The sequence below is a fragment of the Nelumbo nucifera genome, chromosome 2 (assembly GCF_055504915.1).
Source record: "Nelumbo nucifera cultivar China Antique chromosome 2, China Antique-T2T, whole genome shotgun sequence".
In the NCBI taxonomy this organism is placed as follows: Eukaryota; Viridiplantae; Streptophyta; class Magnoliopsida; order Proteales; family Nelumbonaceae; genus Nelumbo; species Nelumbo nucifera.
This window is the reverse complement of record NC_142650.1, coordinates 2,477,248-2,491,811: the sequence shown is the minus strand read 5'-3', so window position 1 is coordinate 2,491,811 and position 14,564 is coordinate 2,477,248. Positions and strand designations below refer to the sequence as shown.

The 14,564-nt window shown below is 38.5% G+C and overlaps 1 protein-coding gene across 1 annotated transcript; it reads left to right on the top strand.

The window, feature by feature from the left end:
- The first annotated feature begins 443 nt into the window (after window positions 1-443).
- On the top strand, window positions 444-13,971 carry LOC104594535 (Haloacid dehalogenase-like hydrolase (HAD) superfamily protein). The gene is made up of 11 exons (XM_010254856.3): window positions 444-793; window positions 899-1,015; window positions 1,267-1,335; window positions 1,487-1,591; window positions 3,127-3,181; window positions 4,402-4,475; window positions 5,204-5,287; window positions 5,387-5,527; window positions 12,515-12,580; window positions 12,823-12,932; window positions 13,617-13,971. The coding sequence occupies exons 1-11, from the start codon at window positions 701-703 to the stop codon at window positions 13,783-13,785; spliced, it is 1,083 nt and encodes a 360-aa protein (XP_010253158.1). The 5' UTR covers window positions 444-700; the 3' UTR covers window positions 13,786-13,971.
- Window positions 13,972-14,564: the final 593 nt, after the last annotated feature.

The window sequence follows — 14,564 nt, the reverse complement described above, 5'->3', positions numbered from 1 at the left end:
GGCTATTAAAAGATCTACTATAAAGACTTGCCAAACAATCCCAATCCCCATTAAAGGGGAGGTGATTGGGTTTGGGCCCTAGACTGTTTATTTCATGGGGAGCAAGGCTATAATGATTGTTTGAAAGTACTTTGCACCGACTGAATTCCATTTCCTACTAATTAAAATAAAAAGAAAACTACTAACCTCAAACATTGGGGGTGTGAATGTGAAGTGTGAAGGCCTGTCACACAGCCCTAACAAAACAAATAGTAACCTGAAAAATTGACAATGTAACTTTCAATACAATGACCAAAAGCCCCATTTCCCATTTTGCCAGAAACAAAGACCGCCATCCACCTCTATCATTGTGGAGGATATTGTAGTCAGTTCCCGGCTAAAAAGTCCATTTTAGGGGAATTTTTCGTCATTATAAAAACCACTAGTTTGGGCGTTTGCCTGCTGAATGCAAATGAAATTCCTTCTTCTTACCGGCAACGACACGTTCAGAAGGCAAGGGTTTTCATCTATTTATGAATCCAATACGTAACTACCTCCCAAAACTATAAAAATAAAGCATCCATAGCATACCACTCAGTCGTTCAGAAAATAAAGAAAAAAAAAAAAAAAAAAACGGAAGAGCGAAAAACTAACAGTAACAGGTGCTCCTGCGAGGCGCTCTCTCTCTCTCTCCGAGGGTTCTTCCGCGTAGACTGTTCTTATGGACTGTACTATCAGAAGCTCCTCTTTGCTTCCTCTTAGACCGACTTCTCCACTTCGAGTTTCGCAATTCCCTATAAAGCTAAGATTGCAGGTGCATCCTTCCCTCTGTTCTGCGTCTTTGTTTAATATTTTAAGTTTCAAAAATTTGTTCCTCCAATTCTTCTTATTGTTATAATTACTTGTTCGAGTTTGGTAGAGAGGGAAGTGTCCGAGCTTGGTAAAGCATTTGGGTATTTGCAAGGCATCGGAGTTCGATTTAAATGGTTGGGAGGATGGGCTTCCGGTTCCACCGAATAAGGTTTTCATGGAAGAGGTACTTGGGGTTTCTAATACCATTTTATTTTCTCCGAAGAGAGGACCCTCCTTTCTTTTTGATTTCTGCATATAGATTTTTTTGCCTGTTTCCCCTGCCCTGAATTTCTCATTAAGAAAAAAAAAAACTCCGGGCTTAATAGGGAACTCATGAAATTCCTGATGTTCAGGAGGAAAGAAACATTTTAGCTTGTCTTCTCGTTAGTGAGGATTTTCTTTTCGATATTTTTACTCTTCTGTATTCTTTCTCAGGCAATTGGAGCTGAATATGGCGAAGGTTTTGAGACTTTTAGACCAAACGGCCCTCTAAAAGTTGATGTGGTAAGGGCCAAGGACTTAAGGAACTATTGCGGTCGTTTGTGTTGGAATTCATTTATTTTATTTTATTTTTTAATTTTAATGTTCTTATTATGCTCAATGGTTGGTGCAAGAAATTGACCATAACCCACCAATGCTATTCGTTAATGCGCAGGATTTTCTAAACGACAGATTACAGGAAGGATTTCTTCAGAGAATCCGCTATGCCATGAAGCCTGATGAAGCTTTTGGTCTAATTTTCTCTTGGGAAAATGTCGTGGTAATTACTTTTGGACCTTTTTTTTTTCTTGTTGGAATTATGTTTTCATGTTTAGCTTCTGGAGGTATAGGATTTTACTTTTGTGGGGGAAGTTAGGTTATGCAAAATATCGATCTTACTAAATAGTAGATGAAATAGGCAGATCCTAGATGTGAATTGTATTTACCTGAATTGAATTCGATAATCATATCAAGTTATTTAACTCATTAAAAGGAAGGAACGAGGTTATTTCACCAACTTGATGGTCCACATAATGAGTATCTACTTGCTGGATTTTCTGAATAGCACTTACAACTTGAGAGCATTCCAGCAAATATCACTCAAGCAAGGTTTCTGGATTTTCAGCGGAAAACAACTAGAATTAAAATCGATTAAAGTCCAGGGTTTTCAACAGCAATTGGTTAGATATGACTAAGGTCTGTAAAGGATAATATATTAAAAGGGAGGGCTGTCAATTAACATGGACTTTATTGAACTTCAGTAAGCCCTGCAATAGCTGATGATTATTGTGGAAAGATATTTTTATTATTTTCAGGAAAGAACATCAGTAGTTATTTTGATTAGATATGTTTTAATTGGCCTTCTAACATGTTGTGGAAAGGTTCTTCATGTTGTCTTCATTCAATGATGCTTGGTCTTATCAAGCTTCCTCTCATGTATCCAATCAATTGGAATAAGACTAAAAGGTTGTAGAGGGAAGGATTGCTAGATGGGGGATGGCATTTTATGAAAGACAGGAAAGGAGAGATGGTATTACTAGATGTTCAACTATGTTGAACATACAATTATTACTAAAGATGAACTCAAAATATCCCTCATCAATTTGTGGACTGTTGGACTCAGATGCATCCCGACATGGATATCGCATGCACATAGAAGATGATACACCACTTTTACCAAAAAAAAAAAAGATACATTACTGTGTCAACAAGCTCTACAACTTCTGATGGTTTTTGCATCAGTCACATTTAAAGTAAATGATATTCAAGACTATGATTACTATTCTTAATAAGATAGCTAGGACCAACATTGGATAATGGCCTTTGTACAAGTAATTGCTAGGATTCAAAAGTCAAGTGCCTTATAGAGCTTGAATTGCATCATTGAACAATACCATAAGGTTCAATGCTTGGATGACTATTTTCTGGCTCTTGTTCTTCATTCAGTTCCTTGCTTTCATCTCCATGGCTACATGGTATTAGAAATCAATTTAGTAATTATTTTTGCTTTATTATATGCTGATTATTTTCATATGTCCCATATTATCATGTGATATCTTGGCCTCAGTTTGAAATATGCCTTTTGATATATACTTGTAACTTTTTTGCATTTAAAATTGTCTAGATTTATGTTATTGTTGCCAAATTGCTTTGTTTCCCTTGAGGTATATGATGGATATTTAGGTTATATGTTAGTTGATGGAATTCTGTATTCCCATAAAAGCTCTCATGGGACATGAATTGCTTCATTTTACTATATTGTTCAGTAAATTTATTTTGTTTTACTCAGTACAATGACATTTGATGTCATTCCAGGCAGATAGTCGTGCCTTGAAGCTAAATGCTTGGAAACAACTTGCCTATGAAGAGGGTATGTGGTTACCATGTTTGCTTTAAATTGAATGTGCTCTTATGAAAACATTAATATTTTACGTAAAGACTTATACCTTATTTTGCCTGTGATTTTTTGTACATTAGCTTTAAGAAGTATGCCTTTTGGATAAGATAGAGAGAATTCGACCTTTTCTTTGAGAAGGCAAAGATTTTTAGTTTGTTCTGAATCATTCTTGTCCTAAACTGATCATCAAGGTCATGGTTAAATGGGCTGTATTTTGCTATCATTAATAACAGGACTAGAAGATGTAAGATCTCTGAAACCAAAAGGGATGATCTTTTTTATGATATATGAGTTGGGACTTGAGAAATCTCTTTAGAAAAAAAACTCACTAGTGACTATGAAGTGACATTCATAGACTTTTCCCAGTCTTACATGACCTTAGCTAAAGTTAAATTCTTCACAATATACATGAACAGAATATGGCTGACCCTTCATATTCACTTTTAAAACTATTGACTTGAACTTACTTGCCAGTAAGTATTGTTGTAACAAAATGAATATAATAGGGAATGAAATAACAGTAACTCAACACTGACTGTGATAATGCATGTCATCTCCATGTTCATGATTGTACAAAACCAATCAATAAGCAGCCTCCATATTATGATGTAGATGCCAAGGATCCATGGCTGGCATGTAAGTTTATTTTTAATGCGACTTTCAGTGATATTTAAAGACTGGAAAGTGGAATGTCAAACTCTATAAGCTATTGTTTCTAGTGCCTGCTTTTTTGCTGTATCTCCATAAATAGTGGGCTAGTTGAGAAAATGCATCTCATCAGCCACTTTGGTATTCTGGAGAGGTATTCCTAGGGCTATCCACTAGTTAATTTCAGATGGGACCAGGAATGGTCTGAAGACTCTGAACCTGACCCATCACTGATTAAATGTGTAGATATGGTACCAAGATTTATTCTCCAAAGCAATTACTTCTAATATTCTAATTAGAATGGGTCTGGATATCTGATAAAGAAGGTATTGTAGGAATAAAAACATCCATAACTTGTAAAAACCAGTAACATTTATCCTCCTGCCTCCATTCATTGACATAAGAGTCCTGAACCCAATATATTGAAATTTAACCTCTCTAGCACTGGATGCAAGGCCTGATTCTTTTATTTACTTTTGCATGTTAACCAAGGCTATTTTTGCTCTTACCCATGTATAACTGCTAGCATTTTTGTTGTTATGCAGGAAAGGACCTTCCTGAAGATGGTAATGCGCAAAAATTAATGCTTTATGCAGGTGCTGATCATGTACTGAAGAAGGTTTGCAAGTTTATCTCATCTTAGGAATTGGGGGGATTTACTCTTTTTTTCTCTCTTATTTTCTCCAAGAAATCTTTGGAACTTAAAGAAAGAAACTACCAAATACATTGTAGAAGATTTGTGTATCTTATTTCCAAAAATGTTGGATTTGAAGTTTATGGACATCCAACAGTATATTTTGGGATCTGTCATGATTATTTTGTAATAGTATAGCTTCTTTGTCATGGGTGGCAGTGAAGCATCATTGAAGCTTCATCTGGTTGGGTCAGTAGTATTGCTTTATTTCAGTTAGACTATCATTCATGGTCCAGCTTCCCATGGCACAATTTTATGCATTGCCTAGTTACTTCTTTATTTTGTCTCTGAATTTTGGGCCCTTGGTTTGCATATCATAAACAGAAAGAGTGAAGAAAACAGTTGCATTTTAGTTTTATTTGCCTATGGATGTCCACTGGAAATTCTCTTTCAGTTGCTTTATTTCATGCTTGTAAAGATGGTTGTGTGACTCTTCATGCTGACTGTTACTTTTTGTATGCCTGATATCTGATGGAAAGAGTAAAAAAGAGAAAGAAACTAAGGGGACTTTATTTATTGTTTTTCTTTTTTCTTGTTCAAGACTTTTGTTTGTGCAAATTTATGTTTATGAAGAAAGATGGTTTCTGCTACTTTCTGTGTCAAAAGTCAACTCTTCATTTTTGAGATCCTGATAAATCTTTCGTAACTTGCAGGTTTTGCTTTGGGACAATGCAGGAGGTGAATTAGACAGATTGAAGTCTAGGCTGTCACAGTTATATTATGAAAATCTTCTTAAAGTGAGACCTCTTGTGATCAATTGATTTTGCTGGTGTAAATTTTGAATGTATTCATTTACAAATTTCATTGAAACATCACTGACCTGTTCATTTTTTCAGCTTAATAAACCCATGGAAGGATTAGAAGAATGGCTGGATGCAGTCTCTACAGCTCGAATCCCTTGTGCTGTTGTTTCATGCCTTGACAGGAGAAATTTGGTTGAAGCTCTGCAACGGATGGGTCTAAAAAAATATTTCCAGGTTGGGGGTTATTGTAGAGAACTAAGTTATGAGCATTCACTACAAGGAAACTGAAGTTACCTGTGGCTGTAGGATATGTTACAAGAACTCTATTAAGTGTTGTATTTATGGCATAGATTGTGTAATCTGAAGAGCTATACTCGAAGTAGCAAAGAAGAGAAGAGAACCACAGAACTGAAGAGAATGTCGAACTGTACTAGCCAGTTGACCAGTCCTTTATTTATAGATGAATATAGTACAAGGTACAAGAAATTATTGGGATGCCCCTGATTAGTGATGGGACACCCAAATGACTTAAATCATTAAACAGGATTAGGCCCATTAACACAGGCCCAGTTACAAGATAAGTTAAACATAAGAATGGGCTAATAAGAACTCTTATCAGCCGAACATCACTCTAACATTCTAACACTCCCCCTTAAGCTAAGCATGGATATCAATCATGTCTAGCTTGCCAAGTATGTCCCTGAACTTCGTTGATGCCATCCCTTTAGTTAATACATCTGCAATCTGCATCTCTGATGGAGTATAAGGCACACAGAGTTCTCCTGAAATAATTATCTCTAATAAAGTGTCGATCAATTTCAATATGTTTTGTCCTGTCATACTGCACAGGATTGTTGGCAATGTTGATAGCAGCTTTATTATCACAATACAGCTTGAGAGGACCCTCAGTCTTGATACCAAGCTCATTAAGGAGAGTCCTGAGCCATAAGAGTTAAGCAACCCCGTGTGCCATAGCCCGGTATTCTGCTTCTGCATTTGATCTAGCCACAACATTATGCTTCTTATTGCGCCATGTGATTAGGTTTCCTCCCAAGAATGTACAGTAACCTGAGGTTGATTTTCTGTCTCCAATAGACCCAACCCAATCAGCATCAGTGTAGGCTTCAATTTCAAGTCTACTGTTTTTTCTGAATAGAATTCCTTTCCCTGGACAAGTCTTCAAGTATCTGAGGATTCTTTCCACTACTCTCATATGAGGGGTCTTTGGTGAGTGCATGAATTGACTGACAACATGCACCGCATAGGCAATGTCTGGCCGAGTAAGGGATAAGTATATCAGTTTTCCTACCAACTTTTGGTACTTTTCCTTATCACAGTATTCCTCACCCATTGATTCTTGTAATCCATGGCTTGGTTCTATTGGAGTGTCTGTTGGCCTGCACCCCATCATGCCTGTTTCCTCTAGGATCTACCACATACTTTCTTTGACATATGTAGATTCCTTCTCTTGATCTAGCAACTTCAATTCCAAGAAAGTATCTCAGATTTCCCAGGTCTTTGATCTCAAATTCTGAAGTTAAGAACTCCTTCAGCCTTTTCATCTCTTTCACATCATTTCCAGTAATCACCATATCATCCACATACACAATGAGTGTTGTAAGTTTGTCATCTTGTCTCCTTGTAAACAATGTATGATCTTCACTGCTCTGAGTGTATCCTACTTTCTTCATGGCCAAACAAAGTCCCTCAAACCATGCCCAGGGAGATTGTTTCAAACCATATAATGCTTTCCTTAGTTTACATACCTTCTTTCCAACATCATATCCAGGTGGGGGTTCCATGAATACCTCTTCATGAAGATCACCATTTAGGAAGGCATTCTTCACATCCAACTGATGAAGTTCCCAAGAGAATTTTGCTGCTAGTGACAGTAGAACCCTAATTGTGTTGAGCTTTGCTACTGGGGCAAAGGTTTCCTTGTAGTCAATTCCTTCCTTTTGTGTAAATCCCTTTGCCACAAGTCTGGCCTTGTACCTCTCAATTGACCCATCTTCCCTATGCTTTACTGTGAATATCCACTTGCACCCAACAATGCCTTTCCCCTCTGGTAGGTCTACCAATTCCCACGTCCTTGCTTTCATTAGGGCTTTCATCTCCTCATTCATGGCTTCTTTCCACCTTGGATCAGATGCCGCCTCTGAATACCTGGAAGGGACACATACAGAGGAAAGAGCAGACACAAAGGAATGATAGGCAGGGGATAAGTGTGAGTAAGAAACATAATTAGCTATGGGATGCCGAGTGGTACAAGAACGAATAGGCTTACGAAGAGCAATAGGAAGATCCAAATATGAATTGAGTGAGTCAGAATTACCTTGGATTGCAGAGACAGATTGATCTTAGTTCAACTGGTTGCAATCACGAGGTTGAGGGGCCTTCTTCCTTCTACTGTATGTAAGTATCTCTTTCTCTTGTTTACTGGAACCTTTAGAAGCATCGGCCGAATCTGAAGAAGCAACTGGCACAGTGGAAGTCTCACTAAGTTGACCCGGAATGTTACAGCTAGTAGTAGTGGAAGGTGATGAAATGGGAACAAAAAAGAAGGGAGAATGAGAATTCTCTTCCAACCCACTACTCTCCCCCTGAAGAGGATTATGAGAAGACTAGAAATAGGGTTGAGACTCAAAAAAGACTACATCCCTGGTGACATATTTTTTCTTGGAGACATGATCATAACACTTATACCCCTTCTGCGTAGGAGAGTACCCCAAAAATATTCCCTTTGTAGCCTTAGGATCCAGTTTGGTCTTTTGATCCTTCACATGTATGAAGCATGTACAGCCAAAAACCCGTGGGGGAAGAGGAAATTCTGGAAGAGTGGGACACAAAACAGAGAAAGGGGTCTTCATACCCAGTACCTTAGATGGCATCCGATTTATCAGGTATGATGCAGTGAGAACAGCTTGAGACCAATATTGCTTGGGCACATTGTCCTGGAAAAGAAGGGCTCGAGCTGTCTCCAATAGATGCCTGTTCTTGCGCTCAGCAACCCCATTTTGCTGAGGGGTGTAAGCACATGATGATTGATGTAACATGCCTGCATCTTCCATGAATGAGTTCAGGGATCTTTCAAAGTATTCAACCGCATTGTCTGAACGGAATTGTTTGATCTTTTTTATCAAATTGTGTTTCAACCATCTTGCAAAACATCATAGTTATCCGGGGAACTTCATCACGTCCTTTTAACAGATAAATCCAAGTGCACCGAGAATAATGGTCAATAAAACTGATAAAGTAACGAAAGCCATCAATGGAAACAATGGGTGAAGGACCCCAAACATTAGAATGAACTAAATCAAAAGGGGCTTGAATTTCATTACTAGAAATTGGATACATTGATCTACATTGTTTTGACATTTGACACACATCACAAATTAAACTCTGACTCGGAATGCCCTTACATAATTCGGGAAACAACATTGCTAAGGAAGAAAATGACAAATGACCTAGCCTAGCATGCCACAAGTGCAGCCTAGCTATTGACTCCACACTTTCCGGACTAGTAGTAGAAGCTTGCAAGGCTGAGCTGACATCTTCATCAAAATAGTAGAGGCCCCCATACTCATGACCACTCCCAATCGTTCTCCTCGTCAATCTATCCTGAAAGACACAATGAGAATGAAAGAAAGTTATACTGTAGTTCAAATTTTTCGTAAGCTTTGAAACAGACAACATATTTGAGGTAAGCCTAGGAACATGTAGGACTGATTTAAGAGAGAGATCCTTGCTTAGGTCAACCACCTTCTTTCCAGAGATGGTGGAGAAGGACCCATCAGCTACTCTCATCTTATCCTGGCCAGACAACAAATGATATGTAGAGAATAAGGAGGACATATGTGTCATATGGTCAGTGACTCCGGAGTCAATCACCGAAGAGGTAGAATTAATGGAACTAGATGCACTAAATGTAGAGGCTGTACCTGATTTGGCAAGAGAAGTGGAAGCTAAAGAATTGTTCTTCAGACGGGCTAATGCCCGGCTGAGAACCTCTACCTCACTAGCTGTGAAGCTCGAAGTACTTGGTCCAGAGGAGTTGGCAGCCTGCCTTGCGGTGGAAGATGACACTATCTGAGTACTCTGTGAGTTGTCACTACTATTGTTGGTGGCAAGATTCCCACTTGCTGTGTGGCCCTTATGTTGCCTTTTGTCCTTTCTCAGAGCAGCTGGCTTCAGATGAGGGTACAAGACCCAACAATTCTCTTTTGTGTGTTTCTCACCACCACAATGTGTACACTTGAGGGACTTCTTGTTTGAAAATCTATTCCCCTTAGTGGAGACTAAGGCTGAATGTTCTCCAGGTAGTTCTGTTGACTGTGTCTGGGAGTCAACTTGCATCTCCTTTCTCCTTACTTCTTCATTCCTCACCAGGTAGTAGACATGGTGAAGCTCAGGTAATTCATCTCTCCTTAGAATCTATGACCTTATACCTTCATATACAGGGTCAAGACCCGCCAGAAACTTGAAGGCTCTGCCCTCCTCAATCTGCTTGTCATGCCTCCCCTTATCATTAGCATTTTCCCAATCCAAAATCAAATGGTGGTCAAGCTCTTCCCAGAGGCCTTTCAGTGTTGCAAAGTAGGTTGCCACGGACATGTCTCCTTGCCTTAGGGCTGCAATGTCTTGGTTCAGCCTGTAGATTCTAGCATTGTTCTTTTTCTGGCCATATGTCTTAGATACTTTCTCCCAAATTTTAGCAGCTGTGGGGAAGTGATGAACAGTTCTGGCCACCCTAGGAGTCATAGAGGCCAGCAACCAAGACATGACTGTGGCATTTTCCTTGCGCCACACGGTGTATTCAGGACTGCAAATTTCTGGTTGTTTCTTGTCTCCATCCAAATAGCCTATGAGCTCGCGAGAGGTAATGAACAGCATTGCTGAGACAGACCACTCTCTGAAGTTATACTCATCTAGCAGCACACTTGTAATTTGCAAGCTGTGCAGATTAGGGTTTTCCAGGTTTGAGGACCTTGTAACAGGTCTGTTATCTCTAGAGAAAACTTCACCGGATAGTGAGGACATCCTGACTTCAGTCCAAGAGTTGTTTACATTGCTGTAGGTGGTTTTGTTTAGGACTGGCCGAAGTGGTCACAGTGTTCACAGTGCTGGTAGAAGTGTTCACAGTTCGGGTACTGTGCAGTGCTGTTTAGGACTGGCCGAAGTAGCAAGTAAGGGGCTGTAACTGAACCAGTTCACAATGCTAGTAACTGAAGTTACTTCAGTTAGGGCTTGTTTTGCGACCTGAAGTAATTGTGCAGTGCAGTAACTGAAGCTCACTAAGTAGGACTGATAACTGACCTGAAGAAAATCTGTAACTGAAGTTACCACAGTTCTGCGCAAGTCTTGCTAGGGCACGAAGCTGCAACTGTAGAGAAGGCTAAGTCTTTACCACTTGTTCTGCGCAAGTCTTGCTGGAGCACGAAGCTGCAACTGTAGAGGAAGCTCTCCCCCTTTTCGGCTAGTGCTAGGACTGCTGAAATCAGTCCTCAACTAGGTCTGTCCTATACAGACCTCTCTTAGTAGCCCAATAGCTACTATTTGCTAGAGATAATCTAGTAGGACATCTACTTCTGGGTCTTACTTCCCTTGAGTCCTACAACCAAGAGAAACCCTAGGTTCGAACTTGCTTTACTCTCTTACACTCCTAGGTCTTCACTGCAGCAACCCAGAAAAGGAAGAGAGAAGATGAAAAGACAGCAAGAGAAGAGAGTGCGCCTGCTGAAACTAGGAATGAGTTAATGCTCTGATACCATGTAATTTGAAGAGCTATACTCGAAGTAGCAAAGAAGAGAAGAGAACCACAGAACTGAAGAGAATGTCGAACTGTACTAGCTAGTCGACCAGTCCTTTATTTATAGATGAATATAGTACAAGGTACAAGAAATTACTGGGATGCCCCTGATTAGTGATGGGACACCCAGATGACTTAAATCATTAAACAGGATTAGGCCCATTAATACAGGCCCAGTTACAAGACAAGTTAAACATAAGAATGGGCTAATAAGAACTCAGCCGAACATCACTCTAACATTCTAACAGATTGAACTAGTGTATAGGGGGTATATTGAAACCTTTTTGTTGGGTACACATAATTTGTATAGTTTTAATTGAAGTTTTCATCAATTTGCACATTAATTGCATAAAGATAAATCCGAAAAAAAGCCTAAGATAATATTGACAAGCACTAAAATTCTATAGACAGGTCACCATATTTCACTGTTCTTGTTTACACTAGTAGCCAGTGTCCTTATCAGACCTGTTCTTAGAGCAGATTTTGTTGGGCAGGAGAGAATTTTGGTTTCCCATTTACAGATTGTAGGTGATATAATCATGTTTTTAGTGAGGATGGGTAGAAGGGATTAGAAACCTACTTGCTTTTATCAGGTTTTCCAAAAGGATTTCTGGCCTCAAAACCAATATGGGAAGGAGTAGCATTGAAGGTATAAATTTGGAGGAAGAATAATTATAGGGATTAGCAGTAATTTCTAGGTTGTAATACTTGTTTTTGTAGGGACTTATAGTTTGCTTGCTTCTCTTTCTTTTTGTTTAGTTTATTTGGAGCTTGGTGTAGGTCCTTTGTCTGGAAACCTTCACCTATGGGAAGGAGTAGCATTGAAGGTATAAATTTGGAGGAAGAATAATTATAGGGATTAGCAGTAATTTCTAGGTTGTAATACTTGTTTTTGTAGGGACTTATAGTTTGCTTGCTTCTCTTTCTTTTTGTTTAGTTTATTTGGAGCTTGGTGTAGGTCCTTTGTCTGGAAACCTTCACCTCTTTCGCAGACACCACACCTTTTTCTTTTCTTTTCCCCCCCTTTTTTAGGGGTGGAGGGATGTCTCAAACTCTGCTATTTCTTTTTCTTTGACAATTATTACCAGGAAATCCATTTCCACTGCAATCCCCCTTAATCTACTGTTTCATGCTTTCTTGCATTAAACATAAACACCTGTATAAATGTTTAAGGAATATGGTGTGTACAATTCCCTCCTTTTGCATTGTACATCTGTGTTCTTAGCCTTGGCTACTTTGTGTACTGGATGGTTTGATTAAATCTTGTGGGCCTGGGATATCTGCCACTAAACATAGTAAATGGTGGATCCACATCCTATGTCCTAGATGTGCACTGTGGTTTCCTATAGTTGGTAGATCATATGGTTGACTTGTTTGGAATGAACTGACTTCCATCTTTTTTCGAGTTGCAGGTAATTGTGACAGAGGAAGATGGGATGGAATCTATAGCTCATAGATTCCTTTCTGCTTCATTAAAGGTATGTTGGACTTCATAACCTTGGATCATGCTTCATGCCAGCTTTTTTTTTGGTGTGTGTGTAAGATGCTTCATGCCAATTTGATCCTTAAAGGTGTAGTGAAAATATTGAGTGTGAACCTTGGGGTATTGGTTAAAAAATCCAGGAATTAAGAGAACAAAACCTCCCCAAAGTTGGTTCTTTTAGTTGTTTTTTCTTTTCAAGTAGGATTGAATAATTGTTTAGTGACTATCTATTTGCAGTTGGACCGGAAACCATCAAAATGTGTAGTTTTTGAGGATGATCCAAGAGGCATAACGGCTGCTCACAACTGTACAATGATGGCTGTGGCATTAATTGGTGCTCATCCTGCGTATGTATCTTGCTAATAAATTTTCTATACAATGATCAAATTAATTATATAACCAATTGGTTTCCTCACAATTTTCTAGATTTTGAGTGTGTGTGTGTCTATATATATATACACATGTCTATGTGGATGAATTTTTCTTTGATTGGTAACAATAAAAGCAGTCTATATGATTGTTGAAGCTGGAGAAGTATTTTTCAGTTTCCCTATGAGGAGATAAATGATTGAAAGAACATTGATCAGAAGGGATGGTGATAAGTGGATATCTTCCATAAGTAAACTGCATGGCATATGTTATCCTAATCCTAGGTATTATTAATACGACATCAAAACTTAACAACATTCCCAAGATAAATGGGATATCAACAATTATCTATAAATCGAACAATATTTAATAGTTATCAATGTTTATGTATTTGATACTCTCCTGATCTATTTCCCTAGACCTGTTGATGGCTTTAACAATATTAGAGCCCTATTCTTACTAGCATCAAAACCCTCTCGTGAATTTTGGTGAATACCATCTGATTGGTTACCGCTATTATGATGCCGGTTGAGTGGTTGCAAGTTTTTCCCATATCATAGTTGAACCCTTTTTATTTATTTGATTTTTGTACTACTTTCATGTTAATTGAAATTAACAATACGACTCTTACATGTCCTGTTGGCTCTGAGTTGAATATGCAGGTATGAGCTTGTCCAAGCTGACATTGCAGTTGCTAGCTTTAGCGAGCTTTCAGTGATCAATCTTCGAAGATTATTCGCACACAAAGGGTCTGCATTCATGGATCTACAGAAGCAAATTATAGAAAAGGCTCCCTCTAAGAGGAAGCTTACCATCGACACCATCTTCTGATTCAATCTCCTTTTTTTTTTCCTTTTCCATCTTTCTCCAAGTTTGGCATGTAATTATGTATTTTTGTAGGTCGCATCTGTTTGTCATTTGTTTCAATTTTAATTAGTTTTACTCATTTTGTTTTCTTTTTCTTTAAATGTAGAAAACTACATTTCAAAGGTATATTAGTTAGTGCCTCTTCACACATGGGACTGTATCTCACCTTCCATTTTGCAACCCTTGGCTATTAGCCAAATAGCCTCATAGCGGAAAATCTATGATCTATATAATTATCAAAAAAAAAAAAATCTATGATCTATATTTATGTTTTGACTTCTTGTTATTTTAGTTTCTGGCTATGGACAAGGCCCCCAAGATAATTGACTGGATTGTAATTACCAAACTTCAGGGGAGGGGAGGTTTCAACAACGGGAGATTTCAGCAATTCAATCATCCTTAATCGGATAGAATTTGTTGAGTTGAAATTCGGGCAATTAGATATCATTTTCATTTGCAGCACACTATTTCATCCCAATGTTTTCAAAACGTTGTTGACCCGGGTCTAATTATCACTTTTCTGGGTCTCATTTATGCTTGTTCGATCCAAGCTATCTGGGGTCCATCCATCACCAGCCCATTATTTTATTTTGCAAAAAATCGTTGATTTATGCTGATCTAGATGGTGTAAGTGTTTTGAACCTTCGACCCTGACAATGGTTTGTTGACTAGTAATTTTTTTGTATATATATATTCGCAAAATCTGAATTGCAGCCCCCTCCTAGTCTATTAGTAGCCCCCTT